Below are 24,104 nucleotides of genomic sequence, written 5' to 3'. Positions count from 1 at the left end.
AGCACGCTCCTGTGTTGGGGGGATGCCAGGATCAAACCGCCTGGCCAGCCCCGCAGCAGGAGCCCCAGTAATGAGAACAAGGCTGGGTCCAGCTGTGGCTGCCGAGGCCCTAACGAGATTACACGCGGCCTTTGATCAGGACACAGAGCCCACGTCCGGGCCTTTTATTGCTGTCTCCGGGCGACATTTTAATGGCTGCTCCCGAGCGAAGAACAGGGGCAGGAGCAGAGGGAGCTTAGTAATGGGAGGGGGAGGGGCTGAGGCCCTGGTCCTGCTTACCCACACCCAGTCTCCTTCTGACCCAGGATCTGAATAATATGTGTGACACAGTGGGCCTTCTGGGGGGTGGGGGCAGAGGGAAGGGAACAGGCAATGAACCCATAGAGGGGGAAGGTGAGAATGTGGTGAGCTTGGGGGGAGGTGGGGATCCTGGCTTCTGGCTGTGTTCTATGTTCCTGCTCCCCTTTGTCCCTCCTCATCCCTCTCCCAAAGCAGGCTCAAGCATAAGCAAGGACATCTGGGCAGTACCCAAAACAGCCACCCTTCCCCAACCCCCATGCCACCTCACCAGGGTCCGCAGCCAGCACTCCTCACAGTGCACATGCCAACACTGGATGGACGTTAGGGGCATCGAGTATGAGTCCTAGGGAGGAGGTGGGCAGAGAAGGGGTCACACTGAGGCTAGCCCATCCTCTAAAGAGGTCAGATCACAGTGCAGAGACCCTCTCCAACCCCTAGGGGGCACTGAAGCCTGACCAAGGGCACCCGTAGGTTCCCTTCCTCTCACCATGCAGATGAGGCATTTGTAGCGGTCCCCACGGGATAGCTGCCGTTCAAGTTCCCTGACCCGAGCCTTCAGGGCCTCAAATGTGGTCACAGCTGAATCTTCAGTTATTCTGTAAAGAGGACAGCATAGTTGGGCAGGCAGCAGGCTGGCATCCCTAATCTGAACCTCCAGCCCACACCTGCCTTGAATTCCAGAACCACAAATACAAATATCTTCCAGGTGCCTCTGCCCCCTCCCTACCTGCCCATATCCTGTATCTGCAAACTCCACATGCAGACCTGAACTCCTCACCCTCCTAGTTCCTCTACCTCCATCCTGGTGGATTTCTAAACTAGATACCTGGGAACCATTCTCAAACCATTCCTTCCTGAAACCATCCGTTACCCCTGACATCCACTTGATCTTAGTCAAAAGGCTGAGAAGCGATCCCTCTGACATCCAAAATCGGTCATCTAGTTCCTGATAATTCTAGAATCTCTTCACTTCTTCCCACCTCTGCCATCACTCATCCAGGTTCTCACGATCTCTTCTATGGATTACTCGCTAATCTGAGTGGCATGGCTTCTTTGCCCCCAGCCCTCTCATTCCACTCTATTCTCCCAGCACCTAGAATTTTACAAATTTGACCATTTCTACTTCCAACAGTTCAATGTCGCCCTCAGAGTAAAGCTCTACCAAACTCCTCACAAGCTTACAAGGGCCTCCTTGGTCCATCTCCAGCCAGCCACATTTCTCAATACCCTGCCACATACTTTAAGCTCTATCCACACCAAAATACTAAGTTTCACCCCCTACACTACTGTTTTTATTCCCTTGGCCTCTGCGCACTTTCTGCTTCCTCTGGATAATAGCCATCTTTTAATTTACTAGTTCCATCCCATGGTTTAGGCCTAGTTCCCACCTCTTCCCAGAAGCCTTTTCCAACTCTCCAGCCAGCACCACCATTGGTTGCTGCCTCCACCCCCTGTACTGGGCTCCACCATAGCAATATAACTACAAATGTCTTTGTCTCTGCTAGACTCAGTTCCCTGAGGGCAGGCTACTCATTCCAACAATACTGACTATGGAGATTAGCTCCACACTAGGCACGTGAGTATGAACAAACATCTGCTGAATAAAGAGCCAGTCCAAACCCCAGAGAGAGTGAGAGATAAGGGGACTGGATGAGTCCCACATAATCTAGGTCCCGGGGGTACAGGCCTGGCCTGCCTCAAGGGCTCCTTGTTGTGTCTTCTGAGGCACATCGAATGCCCTAGTAATCCTTACCTGTTGTCCAAGCCCTGCACAAGAAGGTCCCTACAACCTCTTGAAGACTCTTTGGGTTGCAATACTGAACAGGGAATAGCTAGGGCTATCTCGAGGAGTGATCCCCCTCCTCCTAAAATAAGTGAACAGAACCTAGAGGAGCTCACAGAGGGAGAAGAATGCTTCCTAGAGGAATAGAAAAGATGGTACTGGAGAGGGGCCTCGGGGAATAATAATGATAATACAAATAGAAGCTAAAATTTATTAAGCACTTACTAAATGCCAGGGATTGTACTGAGGGATTGAAAATGATCTTATTTACACCATACAAAACCCCATGAGGAGATTATAATATTCCCATTTTATACAGGAAGAAACCAAAGCAGAACAGAAACATTAAGTAGTCTGCCCAAGGTTCACAGAGTGGGGGAGATGGGATTTAAACCCTGGCAGACTGCTTCTGCGATCAACCAGTAACTGTGTGACTGACTACTATTCTACACTGACTAGACCCAGTGGGAGACAGGTCTCCAGGCCAAGGGAACACAGTTGAACAAAGGCCAACAGGCCCAAGAGCCCCATCTGGCCGGAAGGCTTACCTGTAGGTAAGCAGAAGGTGCTAAAGTGGGAAAGGAGACTGTATCCGGGAAGACCTCAGATGCCACAATCGGAAGAAAGTGAAGTTTGTCTTACAAGCAATGGGAAGTTGTGGAGGATGTTGGAAGAGGGCTGTGACAGGTAAAAACTGAGCTTTAAAAGATATGTTCCACGGGGAGGCAAAGAGTGGTCTGAGGTGGAATCACAAGAGTGGTATGTTATGGGCAAGGACAATTTCCTAAGGATGGCGTGTTCTGCAGGTGTGGGGTAGACAATTGGCTCAGAAAGCTTGAAAGCTTACAGGTGGTCTGTCCTTGCTGAGCATGTCCAATGGTAATGTGGGGTGCAGCCAAGATGGTGGGTAACATTCCACAGACAGCAACAAAGTCTGATCTCTGACCTTTCTCTGTTAGGGTAGTACTAGCAACAATGTGACTTCCTGATGTCTGTATCCCTCTATCAGGGATGCTCTAGATCCATCATTCCATGGTCTATGAGTCTCTCTGCTCTGCCTCTCTCCAGGGAAGCTGAGAAAGGCTCTGGCTTATTCACTGACAACATCCATTCAACTTTCCAGCTCTGGAAGCCTTCGCCACTTCTCTCCACACAAGCACCTGCACAGCTGGCTCCTCCCAATGCCATATGTACCATCCTCATCTGGACTGTTATTAATTCCTGATAAGGAGACAAGGATGGGTAGCTATGCTCCCTGCCTCTCTAAGGACCAGACTGGGAATTTGCCTGGTCCTCTGTGGTTATTTAAGAGATGGGGAAACTTAAGGCATGGAGCTAGGGGCAGCTTACCGCAGAGTAGAAAACTCTCAACCCCCAAACCAGAGAATGAGCTAGAACTGGAAAGGCAAAAAGGATGGGGCCAGGAGAGAACAAAACCATTTCCCACTCCATCTCCAAAAGCTGCAAGGCCACATCTAACTCCAGAGTCCACCCTATCCTGGATTTGCTCAGTATATACCAGGCCTCTAGTCTTTGCCTCCAGCCCGCCCCATGTTGGCTGTGAGCTATTTCTGAGCCCCTCCAGGGCATAGGGTGGAGAATATCCTAGAAGCCATGGCATCCTGCCTTCCTCCTTCCCTGGGTTATGAAGCAGATCTAGGGTGGGAAACCATTTGTATACAAGGAAGAGTCATGGGGACTAAAGGGTCACAACCTAGGCAGACCCAGATCCAATGACTGAGCCAGTCCCCAACCCATTCCAGAGCCCTGCCTACTGGTGCCTGTGCTCACACAGGTGGGACAGAAATGCTGACTTCCCCCAGTTTTGGGTGGGTAGTACCTTCATGGATGGCCACTGGCTCTGGCCCCCACCTCCCCCTCGGGCGCCATCCCTGATTAATGATCTTGTCTTTCTGATTTATGAGCAGCCCCTTCAGACGAGGGTGGGCGCCCCTTATGGCCCCGCCCGCCCCGCTCAGCTGGAGTAGGAGAGAATTATTAAATAAACATCCATACGTCATTCCTCCCCCCTCCCCGAGCTGGTTGCACCGAACCCGTGCGGCCTGCTCCGGTGCTGACACAGAGCAGCTGCAGTGATTCATGGGCAGCCGGGCCCTGCGCCGCGGCCCATACATCATGCCAGCAGCACTCGCGGCCCCGGCCGAGATAAACTGATCAACCACAACGGGCTGGAATGAATTTATGACAACACAAAATGGAGGGAAACAAATGGGAGGTGACCCTGGGCCACCGACCCGGCCCTGCACCGTCCTGCAATCCACTCTCCCGGCAGGAGGCAAGATGGAACACTGGTCCTAGAATGAAGAGGCTGCCTTTTAACCCTAGGCAACCTAGCCCCAGTGGAAGAAGGGGATGGGTGTGGGGAGTTAAGCAGTGGCCAAAGGCAGCAGCTCCAGACACCCTGAACTGCAGAGTGCCCTCTCCTGGCCTTGCTTGGGTTTCTGAAAAGGCAGTAAGGTGCCCAGCTGATTTCAAGTCCTTTTGGCTCCTGGGGATCCAGGCCAGGACTGCCCAGCCCTGGGTTAAGTGCTAAGGGATCCCCTTTTTCCCTGCCAGAGAACCCAGGCCAAAAATTCCAACCAGAAGTGATGAGACCCAATGCTCCTGCCTAAAACCCACTGCGAGCGCCACCCGGGACAAGAAAAATGAAACCAATTTAGCTCCCGATTAAGAAACAGAAACTGGAGATGAATCAAGTGTGCCGGCTGGGCTGGGTGGCCATACATCACATTCTCCGGGTGGAGGCCGCTGTAGCGGGCGCACAGGCAGGCAGCAGGCAGCAGGCAGACTGCTCCTCCCTTCACCAAGGCTCCCAGGGCCGTGGCCCAATGATGAATTCAGAGTCATGCTTAGCACCAGCTGGGCCCGTCAGCTGTGCCCAGGGCTGCAGGACTAAGGGAGGGCGAAGAGTCCTGGTGGCCCCTCTCTTCCCACTGAACTGCTATCCCAGGGGCCCACCTCCTGGCCACTCACTTCTCAATGTCACTATTCTTGCAGGTCTTCTGCATGGCCTCTTGCTTGCTGCTCTCCCCGTTGCTGGTAGATGGCATCTCTGTTGGGATAGAGAGACAACTCATATTTTGGCCAGACTGGGCAGCACAGGTGAGGGGTTGGGCCTGAGTCCCACCACTACCCAAAGGATGTCTGCTTTCCCCTTACTACTCCTAACCTGAGTTAAGACTTACCATCACTGGCCCATTTAGAGAACTCAGGTGTGATGCGTGTGCTGGGAGGGCCGCCACTAGAGGGAAGGAAGGAGAAAGAAAAAAGTGACTCCCAGGACCACTCTTCTGATAGCCCAGGGTCAGAGGCCACAAAACTGCTCCTCCCTCCCTCCCCCTGCCTGAAGGTAGGCAAAGACAGCCCTGAGGGTGGGTATCAGGTTGACCCCTGCCTCAAGGCTTCCCATCCCTCTCCTCTATCCCACCCCCAAGCCTGTGCCCACACTTGCTTTAGGACTGCACCCCGGAGTGCCTCTCTCTCCTTGGCTTCACCAGGCTCCTCGCCTGTGCAGGGGATGACGTCAGCTTCTGTGTATCTGGCATGGTGGTCAAGGATAACGGATCCTGGTTTGCAGTAGGCCTTGAGGGTTGAATCCTGGCCAAAACTGAGACACTGACCCTGGGGGTGGGGTGGGTGAGTACCAGAGTCATTAGCTACTTTTCTTTCCCTTCGTCTATCCCACAAGCCCCACCTTGTCCCATAGTGCCTCAAGGATACTGTGGCTTCCCATACTCCAGAGTGTCATCCCCATCCACATCCAAGTCAGCATCACTGTCCGGATTCTCTTTGCCGCTGCACATGACGAAGCCAGAGCCTGTGGGAAGCAGGATGTGAGGATTGGGGGACCAACAAGACTAAGCCAAGGGTACCTCTTCTGTTGCCTCTAGGTAGGGGTTAACTTTTGGGCCAGATAAGGCCCAGACAGAAACTTGAGCCTGGAATATAGTCAGATACTTAGGTGCTCTTGACTCTGATATTTTAATCACTTTCACTCTGCATAACTCATCCTTCTCAGCCACTGCTTGCTGCTCCAAGTGGTTTCATAAACTCGCTTATTCAAATACTGTGTCAGGTCTTCAGGAGATGCCTGGCCTCCTGTCCACTTGCCTTCCAGGTCTAGGAAGAGCAGGAAGGGAACAGAAATCCAGGTCTTAAAAGGTTACCCCATTCAGAACCTTGGCATTTCCTGTGTCCCATGGTCCATACAAACAAGTCCATCAGAAGGGAGAGTAGACTGGCTAATGCCAGTCAGAGCCACACAGCGGGACCCCCAATCGATGTCCTGATTTTGGCTGCCAGGTCCTTGCCAGCAAAAACACCAGGCAGCTGTTCAAATATTTGGTGTCTGAAGCGACTGACATTAATTATTCATGTCCACCTCACTCAGCTCAGATTCCTGGACAAGTGCAGTTATAAAGGGATTAGGAGGGGACAGATGAGAGGATAGGCATGCACACCTGCTTCTCAAAGCAGTCCATGAAGGCAACCAGGCTGGGAAGAGGCAGGGACAGGCAGGCGGCTGACTACATCAAGGTGCAACAGGCCCAGCCACAGGCAGACTCTTGGCCAATGGGGAGGGAGAGCTGCTGAAGCTACACTAGGCCCACACGCTTATCATATGTTCTGACTCCCAGGACCACTCTTCCTGATAGCCCAGGGTCAGAGGTCAGCTGCTCCTCCCTCCACACCCCTGCCTTCTCCCAGTGGTCTCAGACTACTCATTAGCCACAAAGCAGCCCTTCTAGGACAGAAAGAGATGAAAGTGATGGAATCTATTACGAATGGAATCAGGAAGGAAATCCATAAAGAGGTGAGGAAGAAGCTCAGAATTCTGCCTGACGATCTCAAAAATTTCTTCTTGTCCTTTCCACTCTCAGGTTCTTATACTCTCATCGTGGCAAGTCTTGTAATGGGTCCTCAAGCCTCTTGTCTGTTCCTTCATCTTGCTTACCATATAGTTCTGACCCTTCTTTTCCTTGCTCCAAAACCAACTATGGCTCCCCAGTGTACACAATCCAGTCTGGCTCCTCAGCCACATCATTAGGGTCTTTTTTCCTCACTTCACTCCACACCTCACTTACTGCACCTTAAATATAACCCTGTATGTCCTGCTCTTAAGACTTTAGTCATGCTATTCACTCCATCTGGAATGTTCTCCATCTTTCAGACCTATTTCAAAAGCATTTTCTTCCCAAACTGTCAAGTCCTTCTTCCTCCTTCTGTCTCCAGTCTCTGGCCTGACAAAGATTCCACCCATCCCAAAGGTAAGCAGGATCAGGGAAGGAGAAAGGCAAGGCACTGCCTAGGCTCCACCCCTCCCTGACAGTCCTCATTTGACCTCCATACTCGAGGCACCAACAACAAACTCAAGGCAGCAGGCAGGTCAGCAGTAGGGCCATTAAGCTGAGAAAACACCGAGTTACAGCTCTGTCTCCTATTCACGGCCAGGTGTCCTGACAAGCAATTCCTGCCGTGTAGGTGAGTGGCACCTCTATAAACCCTCTGACAGTTTGGGAGACAAACTCCGCCATCAATCAGAATGTAGCTATCAGGTTCACTTACGGTGTGTACCCCCCGAGCCCTGCCAACCCCCCTTCCTCCAAGTACACACAGCTCAGCAGTCAGCCTCACATTCTCAGTTCAGCCCGGCCCTACCCAGCCCTGCTTATGGGTGGACAAAAAGGAAATCAAAGAACTCATGGCAAAGCTGAGAAAATAGGGCAGCCCAAAGCCCCAGCTTCTCAACATTAAAGCAGCCTGTGGCCTGAAGTCCTTTCCTCTTGTTTTATTGCCTGTCAGGCCTGGAGCAGGACTTGTATGTTCCAATGGAACATAGTTATTGTAGTTTCCCAATCTTACATGTTTTCTTTTGCCCCCATGCCTTCATATGTCGTGTTATTTCTGCCTAGAACCTTGTCCCTCTTGGTCTACAAAACAAATGCCTGCTCATCCTGCCAAGTCTGGCTGGCTTGACCATGCCTTCTACTATTAACTCACAATGCCTACACACAGTAGTTGCTCTATAAATACTTCCTGAATGAACTCCCACCTCAACATTCTTTCAACCTTTACTGAACTCATTCTCTGCCTGGCTTCGCACTGAGGACACAGAGTTTCAAGATCTGATCCCTACCCTCAAGGTGCTGAGTATGGATGAGACTTCCCTACATATTTCTATAGGTGCTCCTTCCTGTGCAACTCCAAAGTCACATTTGTTACCATGTATTGTCATTGTCCCTCACCAGACTGAAATCCCAAGTATAACTCACTACTATGATTTCAGCATCATCCAGCAGAGCTGACAGGCCCACAACAGGTACCATACAACACACCTGAGCAGTAATGGCTAAGTGCTGCTCTAATAGGTCCTGGGAGCCCTGCGTTAGAAGGAAGGCCAAGGCCTGATCAGCTTGTGGCCTGGAGAAACCTTGCAGGACACAATCTTCCCTATCACCCCCAGCCAAACTTCTCCTCTGCCCAGTCAGGCAGGATAGAGGGCACGGCACATCTTGTTTTCCAAGGAAAAGGGCTGTCTCTGGTCTGAGCAGTTTACTCTGACCCTGACACCATCCCTCAGTGGAGACAGATGTTGGGAACCTCTCCCTACCCCCACAGATGTTCAGAACAGGCTGCCGCCACCAATTTCACTCCTGTGCTGCCCCAGCCTGCTCGAACCTCCTTCCCAGCACATTAAACTTTATTTTCTTAATGAAATGTCACTTGCTGACTTCTGGCAGAATCATAATAAAAAGAAACGGCCATAAAGCCGTTTTATGCAGACAGCGCCCTGCCAGCCTGCCCACCCCCCAGCTTTGAGAGGAAGGCTCCACAGTCATTTTACATTCTCAGCTGCTGGAACATCCCAAGCTAGTACTCAGAGGCAAGATGGCACAGAGAACTCCTTTCCAAGCCTCTGGCTCCTGTTCCATGTAGCTTCGGGGGATAATAGGCAAGCTGCCACTCCTGCTGCTTCTGCTATCCAGGGAAGGGATGTCTCCAGGACGTCCAGGATGACCCAGAGTACCCTTTAGTCACAAAGGAGGTCTCGTTAAGGTTTGGTCCCACCTTAAAGTGGACACAGGGGTGGGCTGCTTCTAAGAGGCAAACTAAGCCTGGTGATCAATGATGCTCAGCACAGTGGGTCTTGGTCCTGGGAGGGCGGGCAATGTGAAAAATACCCTCCCACCAAGTGAACTCTTAGCAAGAGAGAAGGAGAGGGTTAAGTGCAGAATGATAGGCAAGTCTAAATTTTATAAAAATGACCCCTCTCCCATAAACTCATTTCTTCCCGGGTCATTGAGAAGGGGAAAAGAAAAAAAAAAAAAAAAATCAGTGTTAATTTAATCAATTGATCAAATAATCTATTGAGAAACTGGAGATGCCCGTTTACTGGGGGCTGTAATGTCTTGGAACCTGAAACCCACAAAAATGGAGCCACTGATTTCCTCACCTACTGCTCCCAACAAAACTGGAGCCTGGAAGAAAGGAAAGTCTTGGGTCCCTCCAGAGGTCTGTGCTCTCCAAAGTGTGTGTGTGTGTGTGTGTTGGGGGTGGGGTGGGGTGGGGTGGGGGGGAGAGGCGGGCAGGGGCAGCAGCTTCCGGAGAGTTTTACACTGGAATTAGTTACAGATGCAGTTACGGTGTCTTGTGTAAACGCCATCGATTGGGGAGCTGACAGTCTGGGGAGCTGCGATGCGGGACAATCAATCGGCCTGCAGTGTCACCTGCCACCTCGCTGAACAGTTGACAATGCAATTATCCAGTGTGGAGGCAGGGAGTTGGCGTGTGTCAAACGCACTTAGCCACTTTCCGGGCCTCCTCGATAACGCGTTTCACTGCCTCACGTCAGGAGAGACGCGTAGAGACAGACGCCGTTTAAAACCATTGATACCTGCTCCTGCTGCCTGCACTCCCTCTGTCCCAGCTTAACAATTGTGTTCCCAAAGGCGATTAAATCCCGTCATTCATCACAGAGGACAGAAGGTGCCCTGCTCCTGGCCACCTCTGCAACCCCTCCCACCAGGCAACAGTTGTAACTAAAGGTGGTAAGGAGTTAGAAGGCAGCAGCCCTAACCCTCTCCATTCCAAGACTGCCTCCAGCAGTTGGCTATTCCAACACCTGTTACTGACTGGACCAAGCAGCAGGGCTGTGCTGGGGGACATTTTTAGCACCCAGGGCTCCCATTCTTTAGAAACCAACATGTCAAAGGAGACAACAGCTAGGACAAGGCCTATTTCTCTATGCCCTTGGACTCATAATACCTCTCACCCCTTTGACTCATAACCTGGCTCTGAAATTTTATCAAGCAATAACTAGTTAAAAAAATCTGTACCTAAGCTGCCCTGCCTGTCTGCTCTATGGTACTTCATTCAGGCTACTTGGAACCAGCCTAAAGCTAAGACGGTCAAGAAAGATGCAGTTCCTCGGCCAGGATCTGGACAGGGCAAAGGCCCCGCACAGCTGGTTCTCTTAGTACCCTTTTTCCACCTGTTTGATTCAAAGGGGCTCAATGCTGGATTCTAGCAATGCATTGCCCTTCAGGGTTCAAAGATACAGCTGCAGCACCTTCCATTTCCTATGCAGCCTCCTGGGAAATTCCTCCACCTTGCCATTCATGTGCCCCCAATTATTGTCATCTTATCTGAAACCAACCATTCCGATGTCCTCTCTCCAGCCTGTCCATTTCAGTTACGATGAGCTACTGGTTCCTCAAAACTGAACTTTCCCTGGCAACCTATACAGGGGAGGGGTCAAAGCTCACCACCTTAAGCCTCTTCTCCAGAACCCAGGAGTTAGAGACAGGAAATGGGTAAAGGTGTGGCTCGCTCATCATATATCTCATTGACTACAGGTAGGAGTAGGTTTGCCCCAAGGGCTGTATGATTAGGTTTCCCTGTGGCCTGCTGCTCTAGCCAAGAAACCCCTTGCTCTGCCCAGTGCTGGCTTGGTGCCCAAAAGAATGTCTTTTTCTCCTCTAACTGCTGAGTTCTTTTAGGGGAACGGTGGTGAAGCACTAGGCTATGTGCCACCCCGTATGCAATTATAACTCTGGGTGGGAAGAAACAGCAGCAGGAGGTTAGCAAACCCAAGAAGACAATCAGCAGCCCAGGACTTCTAAGACCAGAATGCCGGAGTGTTTCCTAGACACTGAAAGTTTCTTCCAACTTGCTCTCTTGACATCTTTACCTATTTTCCTTAGTCTCTTAAAGATCTATTTCTGGCTGGACGTATCTCGGTGCTTTCCTGCTCTGTCTGGTTCTTCATTTTGTCCTAAAATACCAATTCCCAGCACTCCCGGATCTGAGCTACCTGGGCCTCAGTAACCACAGGTCCTATCTCCAAGGCCTGCTCCCCTCAGCCAAGTGTCTCCACCAAAACTCCTGCTTGCCCACTGGCTCCATAGCTGATTACATTCCAGGTAACCTTGTTCCATCAGACCAGCCCCCAGTGGGCCTGGTGGGAAGCTTTACTGAGGATGACGAAGGGGCCCTGGTCTGGGAGGAGGGGTAGGGGATGATCAGATACAGGAACTTATCTGCAATTCTTCAATTCTTTCATATCTAACAAGGACAGCAATCTCTGTTCTGTCAGCAGGCACAGCACAGCTTAAATGGGCCTCACTGCTCGCCTGCTCATCCTGCTTTTGCTCCCTCTCTCTGAAGTCGGCTGGGCAGCTTCTTCAGCTGGCGTTATCACTCCCTCTAACCGGTCTTGGCAGGCAATCTAATTCCTCCTGAAAAGGTCACCGCCATTTTAACTGCCTTTCAATCACATTAAGCACGCGCTGCCCGGCTTGCTGCCCGGCCCGCCCGGCAGGCGATCAATGCGGTGCACTGACACCAGCCCGCCTGGCGGGGCCACACCCAACCCCCCAAGAGTTGGGGCCTATTGGTCCTGGTCAGGGAGGGTAGACTGACAGATGGTCAGCTTCTGTAGACAGGGTTTGGGGGCAGAGGCAGTCAGGATGAGCCAGGGCTTCCTTTGATAGCCCTCACCCCCCCCACTGAGGAGCCTCAGCCTCCTCTGCTCCACTGTGCCCAGCTCTCTGCCTTGTGGCCCCTGCTGATCTCACTGTAAAACAGCCTTTCAAGTCTGCCTGTCTTTTGACTGCACTAAGCTGTTTAAGAGACGGCAGCATCTTCTATCAGGAAAGCTGGAGCAATTCTCTGCAGATAAAGGCACCTCCGGCCCCTGTTCCCTCTTCAAGTCTCACTCTCATTCTCGCTCTCCAAATCGCTCAAAGAAAAGCCCCCTTTGAACTCCCCTCAGGAATTCTTGAAAGGAGCAACCTCACAGTATAAACACTCAGGGAAAACTGACACCCGCCCAGGGCCTAAGAGCCCCTCAGACCCGCTCTGTAAGTGCATCCCAGCACAGGGGAACTACTTTGTCAAATCATCAGGCCCTATGCAGCTTTATCCCCTTAAGCCCTGTCTGGTGCCCAGAAGCCATCAGGTCCAGTTCTGTGCCAAAAAACCTGACTAAGAAGTTGCCACAGCAATGGAAGATGTGAATATTTGTAGCAGCCAACAGAGTGAACTCAGAGCAGCATCGTGGAACTGACCCTGCACGGGCCGCCACCTGTGTACAGTTCACAGGATCTTGTGCTTTGCTGCTCATCCTCTAGGGCAGGACCGGAGTGAAATGTCAAATGAACATTCCCTAGATCAATGCTTAGGCTTGGGAACCAGTTTGGTCTGATCAACCTTCCTGATTTATACTTTGGCTTGTCTCCAAACACTTGAGTAATGTGAGAGAAGCCCACAGGCATAATGTCTCACCTGGGCTTGGAGCCCCTTCGTGTAGCCAGTCTGTACTGGACAGCACCATGAAGCCCAGACCTCAGCCCCAGCCCCAGTAGCAGGGCCCCAAAGAGGCAGGATCCTCTCTCTTCCCAGCTGCTATAAGATTCCCCAGGGACCAGGCACAGTATTCCCAAGGGTGATGCCCAGAGAACTGGAGGCAGATGGGAAACAGACTGGCTCCCTTAATGACCACAAGCTGTAGTGCCAGCTGTGCTTGAGCACAGAAAGAGAGAGGAGCTAGAGGCCAGGAGGCAGATAGCTCCCTCTTCCCCTGCCCAAGGCAGGAGAGTGTGACAAAAGGACACTGACCCTGGGTACCAGTCTGACCTGGTGCGAGTGGGGAACTTCCACTGGGCCACACCATATTCCTCCAAGGAGCTGGGAGGGCAATGGAGCTGGTCAGGGCCCTGCAGACCTCTCTGCAGCAACTGGGGAGAGCCCAAGGGAAGCAGGGAGCAGCTGGGCCCAGGCCCCTCTTGCTTCAGGGCAGAGGGACCCATGGAGAAGGGATGGGAACAGAGCTAAAATTAGATTCACCAATGAAGCTCATGGGAGGTCAAATTTTGCCATAACTCACTCTCTCCTCTGTAACTGACGTGGGGCTGGAGTGGAGGAGGAGGAGGAGGAGGAAAATCCAATGTGTTTGCTGGAAGCCCTCAGGGCCCCCAGTGCTGGAGGTGTACATCAGGTTGCTGGATTCTCATTTATCAGCCTTAAGAGGGATGGAGTGATAAATGCATAACCGTCCCTTTAATATTTTATGCAGGTGCTAACGCGGCTTGGCTGTCACCTTCAATGTATCACCCGAGGCCGAGAGCCCCCCTCGTCACTCCTAGCTTGCAGCCTCACAATTCCATTTCCCCACCCAAATACTTCCATTTTAATATGCACATCACAGGCAGGCAGCACAGTCACAAAGGCGCCCTGCCAGCAGCAGTTCCCATGTGGTGGAATGGATGACTGGCCACCAGCCCCGGCCTCTTGGCTCCCAACAGATGGATACCCCATATAGGCCTGGACACCAGAGTGCCACTGACTAGGTGTCAGCTGCCTGTACCTCGAAAACCACCTTCCAGAAGAGTGGTGGCCCGTATCCGTTTCTGCCCGCACCACTCATACTCCTCAAAGCGGTTGCTGTTCTCATGCTCGATGTCCACGGCATCATCCTCAGCCATGCAGGAGCCTTCCCTCTGTGAAGAGCAGAGCAGGATCATGCGGGTCCCAGGCCATTCCTATCCACCCCCCCACCTCCCACCCCCTACAAGCCTGCAAGGAAGGCATAACCCTGGCGCCCAGCTGTGGTATGTCAACCTCAGCTCTAGGTTCCTGTGAAGTAAACCAATCTAGAGGTCAAAGACCTGGGCCTCCTCCCGATCATTTTCCACTGGCACCCCAGGGGAGGAGTGGGAGAGAGAAAGCTAAGGAAGAGAGCGAAGAATAGAGTGGAAGAAGCTGCTGAGACCACATGGAGACCCCAACAGCCCATAGACCTGGGGGCAGTCAGCAGCTAGTGTCAGGGGAAGGGTGGAAGGGTGGGGTGGGGTAGGTGGTGATGGCCCCTCTACCTTAGAAAGGCAATGCTCCACATGCCTACTCATCTCCTGCTCCGATCCTGCCAGGGGCCGGTTGCACAGGGGACATACCTGCCCTTCATCTTGCTTCCTCCGTTTCATTTTCCCAATCCGAGCTGCATGGAGAAACCGAAAACAAAGCACAGAACAGGCACATGGTTACTGTAGCGCCCAAGGTCCCAGTGGAGCTGATATATCCTGACCTCCTGCCAGCCATTAGCCCCTTTGTTCAGTGCCTGATCTGGCCCTCATTATTCAGCACCTTCTTCTCCCTTGGGGACTGGGACTTGCCAAGAGCACCTGGGGAGGAGAATGGAGTTTGGCCAGTGAACTGTCTACTCACCTTGGTTGGCTCAAGCTCAATTCATACCTCCCTACCTGCAGAGTTCAAGAAGTCCAATGAGCAAAAACACTCTATGTTGCTAGGTATTTCCCCAGAAGACCAAGATCATGGGCTTTTCTGGTGTCAAGATATACAACTTTAGAGAACATCTGGCTAGAACTCAAGGTCCTTCTGAGGGCCTAATGTAGCCTGTTTTTAACTCATCAGATTAAACCCACTTTGTTCCTGGGCCAAGAGTCCTTAAGTGTCTTACCTAGAATCATCCCAGGAAGTTATTTCTCTTACGTTCGTTGGTCCCATTTTACGGAAGAAGAGAACGAGGCATAGTCATAAAGATACAGAGAATCTGAGTCAGAAGGCCCATAGGACCTTGAGAAGGCAGCCCTTACTGTGCCTATCCAAACCTGTTCCATCATTTCTAATCAGTGCAGAGGGGCTGGCAAGCCCCTGAGGCAGAGGGCTGCCTGCCATGTTGTCCCGCAGGGGGCTCAATTCCAAAGTGCACACTGCAAGCCCACAGCACTGCTAATTAGTGCTGAGATATGCAATCATTTCTAATTAGCTCACTAATCCCTCTCTACAGCCCTCCTGTCACAGAAGCAGGAAGGGGTCAAAACCAGGGACTTTCCCCTCTAGCCCCTCCCTGGATGCCACCGTAGAAGCAGAGGTAACCACTCTGAGATCAGATGGATTGGGGTGAGGGGAAGGAGGAGGTAGTCAAGGAGGGAAAGGTTCCCCACCGAAAGGCCAGGAAGAACTTTCTCATGGACACTGATCCTGGGGGGAAGCTCATGAATGCAGTTTATGGAGGGGGGCACAGTTGAGAAGTGACACAGGTGAGAATTAACATGTTACAATTTAAAACTTTAGCTGTGTTAGGTTCAGAGCCAAATACCTTATACAAGGTAGATCATTTAATTCTATATCCTGAAGGTAGGGTGCATTAATGAAGGTAGTGTTTTTGCTCATTTTAACAGATCAAGAAATTCAAGACTCAGAGATCAAGGAACTCTTAAAGTAGTGAAAAAGGGGCAAAGGAATGATAAGAAACCATAGCCTAGAATGCTCTCCTGTCCTAAGAGTCCCCTTGACTGATCAGCGTCAATAAAGATTGATCCTGTGAGTGTGCTAGGACAGTAAGAATATATGCTTGGGGCCGAGCTCCTGCTTGTTGAAGGTCTGAGGCAGGGAGTTATTCCAACTCCAAAACACAGTAGTCCTAGAAAGACCAAAATCAATAGGAAAGTCACTATCACATCAGGACTGAGCATGGAGTTCAGAAACCTTGGTCTGTAGCCTGGCCCATCTCTTCAATTTCCTGTGCTTTTGCTATAGATGTGATCATGTTGTGGTGCCCCACTTGATTTTGTGGCCAAAGATCTAGATTTCTTTGCCTTGACTGCCCTAACCCTTGGAATCTCAGGGTAAAGCCACCTTGACACTCTGGAGCAGCAATTTTCAACCAGTGTGCTGCAAGAATTTTTAAAACATGTAATACCTTACTATTTAGTCAGGGGTACTGACCTCTTTTCTCCTAGGTTGTTAAATAAAAAAATAACCACAGTCAACACAAAATGGCCGTCAGTGTGAATGAATCAAAATTAAACCTATTTTTTTGTCAGCTTGGCAAAAAAATATGTTTTTTTGTGCCACAGAATTTTAGTAATTAGTTTATGTGTGCCATGAGATGAAAAAGGTTGAAAATCGCTGCTGTAGATCCAGGGCTGGGCTGGAAAAGGGATGCTAGATATCAGAGAGGCATGGAGTAAGGGACTCAGAGTGCTAGAAGCCTGAATGAAGCAGTGTGAGAATATAAAGGTCCTTCACCTAGAGCCCTGGGAATGCCTAGAGCCCAAGAGACTGTTTCTCTAGTAAGAATGGGACTATGATAAACACTGTTTGATGACTGAATAAAGAAATGAATCTCACAGAATTGCCAAAGAGGGCACGATACTGGATACTTTCCTTGCCCAGGCCACCCAGACTAGAAGATTCCTTGTAGTCCCAGGAAAGCACCTTGATGTTAAGATTAAACATCACCTGGAAATTCTCAGGTAAACAAGGTAGATTTGGTTATTTCTTGCCAAAATAACCAAAGTGTGGTAGGGAAAGTTTTGCTCCCTACTCAGAAGTGATCTCTGAGCAGGTAAAGTCAAAGGATTTGCCACGGAGGAAGCATGGCATGGCTGGAGAAGCCCAGGCTTTGGATTTAAACAAACTTCAGTTTAAATCATGGCTCAGTTACATCCCAGCTGAGTCATTTTAAACAAATCAGTGTCACCTCTGCCAGCCTCAGTTTCCTTATCTACAAAACGTGTGTTAACACTTTCCTCTTAGAGGTGTTACAATGATGCTTAACATGGTGCCAGCCCATAATGAATGCTTCTCCTTTCCCAGAATGAGGCTCAGCCTGGCAGCAGAAACTAAGTGGCAGGAGTTGGGGATCATTTACCAGCCGGCCCAGAGACCCTAAGCCCCTTACAGTAAACCCCCAGACATACCACACCCTAGTCAGTACAAAAAGCCAGGATCATTCAATTGTGTTCAGCAAACAGGAATGCTCCAGAGGTTTGAATCCAAAAGGGGGGGGGGGGGCTGCCAGGTAGTGCATACAGGGTGCGCTTTCAGAGAAGGCCTCTAAGAACTGTCGAGCCCACGCTGATCACCTTTGTGAAATGTGGGCCGACTGATAACTCAAAGAGCCCTGGGATGAGTTAGTTCCTGTTGCCGTGGGAACTCCAGATCTCACTGCATTGTCAAGTCTCAGCAGAGAGGCTGTATTCACACTACTGGGCACTGATTAAAAACTGGAAGAAAAACATTCTCAGCGCCCTGCCGGCTTGTACAGTGAGGTCCCAGCAGTTTGCAAATTCAAAGCTGAGCTCCCGAGTGGAATTGTGTAGCTTGTTCCTCATTCTCTGGCACTTATTGTCCCCCAGGGTTCTTCAAGGCCTTTAGAGAGGCTTGGGCAAAAGTTGGGATCCATAACCTCCATTAGACAGACGGGGAAACTGAGGGCGGCCACCCTGGTTGGCACATACTCAGGCACTGTGGTTGCTACGAAGCCAACGGGCCCTAATGTGCAAAAGACTCAGGCAAAGTCAGGAGCTGCAGGCAGCGAGGGAGGGAGGAGGCCGGGGGTGGGGCGGAGGGAGGGGCCGGGCAAGACTCACCATTCAGTCGGGTCTGCCGGTTGGCTCGCACTCGCAGAAAGGTCTGGGGGAAGATCCCCGGCAGATGCAAAAAGAAAGAAAAGAGCGTAAGCTGCGGCCCGGAGTCCTGGCCCTCGCCCAGCACCGACCCCGGTCCAGGCCTGTCCCGCCCCAAACAACCCGTAAACAAACCTACTTCCTCCCTCCCGCCGGCCCCCCTGCTCCGCCGGCCGCTCCGGGCCCTCGGCATAGCCGCCGGGGACTGCTCTAACGGGGCCCCGCGGCCGCCGGCGGTGCCGTCCCAGCCCCGGCTTCCGGCGCTCCGGGCCCCGCGGCCGCCCGGCCGGCGAGGGCGGCGATGCGAGCGGATTCCCCCCGGCTGCCCGGCGGCGGCGGCACTTCAGCTCCCAGCGGCGGCGGTGGCCATGTTGGCCCTGGTCACGTGACCGCCTCCGTCGCGCGCTGAGGGTGAAAGTTCAAGATGGGGGAGCGGCCGGACCGGGACCAGGAAACAGCTGCTCGCGCTCCCGGAGCAACCGGCTGGGCCCGCCCTGGGTCCCTCCCACCGCTGCAAAGCCTACGCGCCTAGCGGCGGCGGCGGGGTCCCCGCGTCCCGCTCACGCCCCCCCAGCGCCGGGCTCCGCGGTGCCGCCCGCAGTGCGGCGGGCCTGGGGCAGCCGGGCTGCTCTCTGCCCGGGAGGCGTCGGAACTCCGATCGCCCTGGGGCGGTCCCGCCGCGGTCCCAGCTGCTCCACCCCACCCCTGCCGGTCCGCAGCCCGCAATGAGAGGGTTCCCAGCGTCTCTGCTGTCTGCCCGACGCCACCTGGGCGCCCACAGGCGCCGCACGCCCACGGGGTGGCCGTGGGACTCGGCGTCCCTCCGGCAGGCGCCTCACTCCCGGGCTGCGGCTCCTGAGGGGGTGCCCCGTCCGCGGGTGTGCTCGCACCCGGAGCGTGAGCATGTGTGAGCCCCCTTCCCTCTTCACGCTCAGTCCTCCTCTGGGCCTCAGAGTCCACCTTTAAAGTTCTCTTAAAAACGAAGAAACGTACGTCCCCCTCTGTGTATCTCCTACTCAGTCCTCCGGGCCTACCCGGAGGATCTCTTTTCCTCTCCTTAAGAGTACTTGATCCCTGCTTTCATTATAGCCCATGCACAGTTGTTTTCAGTATGCTGACCGTTCGGGGCTGGGGCCACGTGGGAGTCACAAGGGCAGTAGGCAGGTCATCCCCGAGTCTGCCTTCAGGGGGTATGCCTATCTTGGATGTTACTGCTGTAGTTCATAATCTTAGGATCTTTCTAAGTTTGTAGCTGTCTCCCATCTGGCCTGGTCTCCAGTCTCCATCCCTGTAATCCTCCTCCACCCTACACACAGTGTTATCTTCGTATTGTTCAAAATTGACCTGTCTCCCCCACTTTAAAGCCTTCAGTGGTTCTCTACTGATAGGATCTGCACGGCGGCAGACAGGCCTTTTCTGCCTCTACTTGCGCAGACTCTTCCTCTAGCACTCCTGCTCTCTGCCTTTGTCCTCCTGACACTCAGCCTCGCAGAGCTACCTAAAGTTCTTGGAGCACCCCGTGCTCGGGCTAGATTATGCATACCCGTGGCTTGGTTAACTGTTGTTCATCCTGCAGGGCTCTGGGAAGACTTCACGTTCTCTCAAGGTTGGGTTAGTTGCCTCCTCTGAGTTTTCATAATCCCTTGGCTTCCCTCTGATCTTATATATTTTGATTGTTTACATATCTGTCTCTTCTTCTTGGGAGGTCATCTCTACTAGTCACCCAGAACAGGGTTTAGCATGCAGAAGATAACAGTGGGAAGGGGAGGAGGAAATATAAGAGGGAAGCCCCTGAGCCTAGTGCAGGGCTGAGTAACAATCTAGAATTCAGGACTAGACAGACTCAAGTTCAAATCCTGACTCTGTTACTCTTAAGAATATATGTGTTCTTAGAAAAGTGACTTCCTTTCTCTAGGCCTGTTTCCTTAGCAATAAATTGGAGAGCAATGAATCCTAGCTTGTACAGTTGCTATGAGGGTAAAGTGAAGTAATGGTTAAGTAATGGTTATTCAGCAGAGGCTAAATAAACGGGAATCCAAACAAGAAACCAACACCCCCTGATTTTGAGGCTGAGTTTGATGATTTAAAAAAAAATCTAACATAATTGAACAACTGCTACACGCCAGGCATTCTGTAAAGATAAGGGAATGGGATACCCAGCTAGTTCCGAGGATACTTTGCAGCTTCACCTCCTACCAATTTTCCTTGTGTTTTACATTCTAACAAAACTGAACTGATAGCAGGTCCCCAGATACATCGTACTGGGTTACACTGCTATGCCCTTTGCACATAGCGTTGCCTTGATCTGGAGTCCCATTTATTCCTTGTTCACCAAAGTGAACTCCTACTTGTTCTCTGAAACCCTGTTCAGTCATTATCTCCTCTGAAGCTTGCTCTGATTTTCTCCTCTGTCCATTGTGCAATCCTAGAAACTTATTTAAACCCATGTCATAGCACTTACAACACTGGGCTATAATTATCTATTTGCAAATGTAACCCCTTGAAGGCAAGGACACTGGGCTGAGCATGAGTGAGTACAGATAAATGTTTGAGTAAAGGAAGGGAGTAAAGAAGGATAAGACAAGGTCCTTGCCTTGGAAGGACTCCAAGTCTAGTGGAAGAATCAGGCTCATTGTGATAGATTAAATGTGGCCACAATTCTTTGTACTTGCTCCTATCAAGAACTACATCTCTTCGTCCCTTGATCATGGGTTAGCTTTGTGACGCTTTGCCAAATGATGTGTGAATTCAAGAGTCTGGGCCTCAAGACACCTTGCAGCTTTTTCCTTTGCCCTCTTGGTGTGACACTACCCTGAGAATGCCAAGTAAGGAAGCTGATCTAACCTACTGAAAAAAGAGAGACCATTTGGGAAGGGAACCAAGATCCCCCAATCTTCCAGATATATGCTGAGGCCATTTAGGACTTTCCAGCCCAGCCAGTCCTCCAGCTGAATGAGCTGCATGAGTAAGGAAAGGCCTAGTCAACCAACAGAATTATGACGTATAATAAATTGTGTTTAAGCCACTAAGTTTTGGGATGGTTTGTTACACACCAGTAGATAACCAAAACATACCTAAAGGGGTGTGATCACAACAAGATTTGATAAGGGTAATAACGGACACATCGGGGTCATGAGAAAGGTTTCCTGGAGGGGATGGGATTTGGGCAGGTTGTTAAAGGATAAATAAAAATTGGATGGGCTGGTAAAATAGTCCTGTTAGAAGAAACAGCATGTGTATAACACAGCAGCAAGAAAGGAATGGCATAGCCAGGGACTAGTTAGCATTAATTCAGCAAGCATAGCCCATAGGGCAGTATTAGGAATGAAAGCTGGGAATACGGGTTGAATCCAAATCACAGAAGGCCTTGGTGCCATGCCGTAGCATGCCATCCATGCCTATGCCTGGTGGCTGCTCTTTTACGAGTTCATTAGATGGCGAGGCTGAATGCGGTGACTGGAGTTGAGAGGATGGGTCCCTGAAGGCAGGATTCTGTCTATACCTTTGGGGGAAACTCTCTGGAACAGAGCCCTGTCTCCATATCAGACCAGAATTCCTCCATCTCAAAGCAGGGTTGTCTGGGTGAGGGTAATGTCTCCCAGGCACTGGACTGGGTGCCTTTCTCAAACCCAGGTTCATGAGAGCAGGGATCCCTCCTCGGGGTTGGCACTTTGAGCTGTGCAGCTTGAGTCCCATACAAAGGCATCAGCATCCAGTGGAGGAGATGCCAGTGGAAGCTGGTGTCCAGTCCACCCTTGCCACTCCACTCTCCAAGCTCTGCGCCCTGATGCCAGGCTGTGTCAGCTGGAAGAAAAGGGTGTTCAGAGAGAACACCTCTAATTCCAACAAAGGTTTTACGTGTTCCAGTGGTGACACTGGTTCTCTACCCCAGATTATGGGTGCCCGCTGCCTTGTCTTTCTGCATCAGATCAGGGCTCTGAGTTAGGGCTGTTTATCTCTTTTCACACTGGGGCTGCTGGAGAAGGCCTGTTGCCATTTAGATAAATGTTCCTTGGACCAGGGCCCTGTCTTAGAAGGAGAAGCTTCTGGGGGAAGTTCTTTCTCCTTCCTATCACAAAGAAGGTCAAAACAGAGCTAGGATATTACCCTTAGGCCCCACTCCTTCTCTGATGCTTTAGGATTGTGTGATTATTTCCTTCGTTTTCCCAAGGCACTCACAGGCCCCCCCAGGGGGGGCGGTATCAAGGTTTGGCAGGATTATTTGCTCAGGAGATCATGGTTTTGAAGTGTGAAGTCTTCAGGTGATTGGTGCTATGTCTCTGGATTCCTCATGAAACCAAACCCTATAGGATACTTCCTGTTGGATGGGGTGCTTCAGAGGGGCTTGGTGCTTCAGAGCTCTGGTGACCTTGGCTCTCTCTCTCTAAAATCTATCTATTTAAGGCACATTCCCTGACACCTTTGCCTTCTGGGTTTAGTCAGGAGCACTAGAAACAGAGGGAACCAAAAACAGCTCAGGTCTCACCTCTTACCCCCCGAGAAGGGAGGACCTACCACCAGCCATGCCCTCTAAGCCCTCAGCCAGGTGAACTTACTTCTCATGCCCACTCCACCAACTCCTCACCTGGTATCTGTCTGAGTGGTGCAGGTCATCAGTCGCAGACGAGTGTGGTGATGCTGTCGGAGACTCTCCTTCCCTCTTGATGGAAGCAGACAACAGGTGGGACTGGAAGAAGAAAAAGGACATGTGGCCTCAGGTGGAATGAGACCTATAGTCAGTCCTCTAGAGTTTCTACTCCTATGGAGCTTTTGGGAGAGAGGCAAAGAGAAGGAGGGTGGAGGGATAGAGGGACCACTTGGGATTATGAAGGCATATGGTCAGATCCCAGGAGTGTGGTCATGGGAGAGGATGGCTCGATTCTCAGGGTGGGTAGAGACCCCACCCTGAGAGGGCCCAAATCTAGATCCTAGCTAATACCTACTCCAGTGGGGCACACTCCCAGCCTACTCCCAGTGAGCAGGGACAATACATGCCCTGTTCTCCCTTAGTGAGCAGAGACTCTGCAACCCCCCCTGAAGGGTTGGGGGTAAAGCCACATACTGGCCACACACTGCCTGCCCCTAACACAGGCTGGTGGGAGCCCTGCTATGGAGACAGTAAATTAAATAGTATGTATGAGTTTCTTGCGTGCAGCTAGAGATGTACGCTGGGTCCATTTATCCCTGCGCTGTGACAATGACCCGAGCAAAAACCCCAGCAAAACTAATCCCCCCGTGTCAATCCTACACGGACTCTTCTACATACGCCTGCAGTTTAGATTAATAAACTGTCTGCTTTAAATTGTGTGCGAGCGTCACAATTCTAAATACCACATGGCACGTTCAGCCTGCTCTTGCTGGCTCTTGCCAAGGCCTGTTCAGCTGCAAACTGGGGGCCTGGAAGCCTGAAAGCAATCCATACTTCCTCCCCCCACCTTCTCCAGCCTGTGCAGCTCTAAGCCAGAAGCATACAATTCCCTAGGAGGCCTCCCCAGCCTAGAAAACCATGCCAAATCGCCAGTGACAGCCCAAAGAAAGCAATTTGGGAAAGATGGAGCAGCCATTTATCCTTCATCTCCGACTGAGCCGTGGGATGTGACCCGCATGCGGTGGCCATGCTGCACATCCTCAGGCGAGGGCCCTGGGAAGGGAGGGGGCAGCTGCTGGTTGGCAGGGCTCCCTGACTCGGCCTCACCCCAAGAACTGCAGGAGGGAGACTGGGAAGGGCCTGGAGTGGGATTCCCTGCTACTTGGAGCCCCTTCATCACCCACCCAAGCTCAGTGGTCACCTAGCAGGTGACCAGGCCCCCAGCTCAGAAAAGGGGTGGGCTTTCAGGCAATGTCCTTCCCCTTCTTAGGTCCCAAGGAGGATGCTGAAGAGGGGGAAACAATGTATCCCTGCCCCCCACCATAAGAGAGCTCACACTTTGTGTTCCCTCCCCTCTAGGTTAGAAGCCCTGAGAGGCCTCAGCATTACACCTGGGGCAAGTGGAATAAAAAAAAGGTCACTGGCGCTTTTTAAACATGGACCAAAAAGCAGTAAAATGTGTTTTGAGAAAAAAAAATCC

General features: G+C 51.6%; 1 protein-coding gene across 3 annotated transcripts in view; it reads right to left on the bottom strand.

The window, feature by feature from the left end:
- Positions 1 to 24,104, bottom strand: part of RNF220 (ring finger protein 220) — a 211,095-nt gene that overhangs the window by 1,136 nt on the left and 185,855 nt on the right. The window contains exons 5-14 of one of the 3 annotated variants that reach the window (XM_087820390.1): positions 22,622 to 22,723; positions 18,001 to 18,043; positions 14,479 to 14,600; positions 13,971 to 14,103; positions 5,825 to 5,921; positions 5,556 to 5,642; positions 5,290 to 5,345; positions 5,078 to 5,156; positions 788 to 896; positions 569 to 643 (exon numbers count right to left, since the gene is read on the bottom strand). In XM_087820390.1, coding sequence (XP_087676516.1) covers positions 569 to 643; positions 788 to 896; positions 5,078 to 5,156; positions 5,290 to 5,345; positions 5,556 to 5,642; positions 5,825 to 5,921; positions 13,971 to 14,103; positions 14,479 to 14,600; positions 18,001 to 18,043; positions 22,622 to 22,723 — 903 coding nt within the window. Of the gene's footprint in view, positions 1 to 568; positions 644 to 787; positions 897 to 5,077; positions 5,157 to 5,289; positions 5,346 to 5,555; positions 5,643 to 5,824; positions 5,922 to 13,970; positions 14,104 to 14,478; positions 14,601 to 18,000; positions 18,044 to 18,175; positions 18,230 to 22,621; positions 22,724 to 24,104 lie in introns of those variants that run through there. The other 2 variants (XM_087820391.1, XM_087820392.1) reach the window with 2 other exon arrangements.

The sequence above is a fragment of the Miniopterus natalensis genome, chromosome 9, assembly GCF_054644295.1.
Source record: "Miniopterus natalensis isolate mMinNat1 chromosome 9, mMinNat1.hap1, whole genome shotgun sequence".
Lineage (NCBI taxonomy): Eukaryota > Metazoa > Chordata > Mammalia > Chiroptera > Miniopteridae > Miniopterus > Miniopterus natalensis.
Note: the sequence above shows the minus strand (reverse complement) of the source record. Positions and strands in the feature narration are given on the sequence as shown.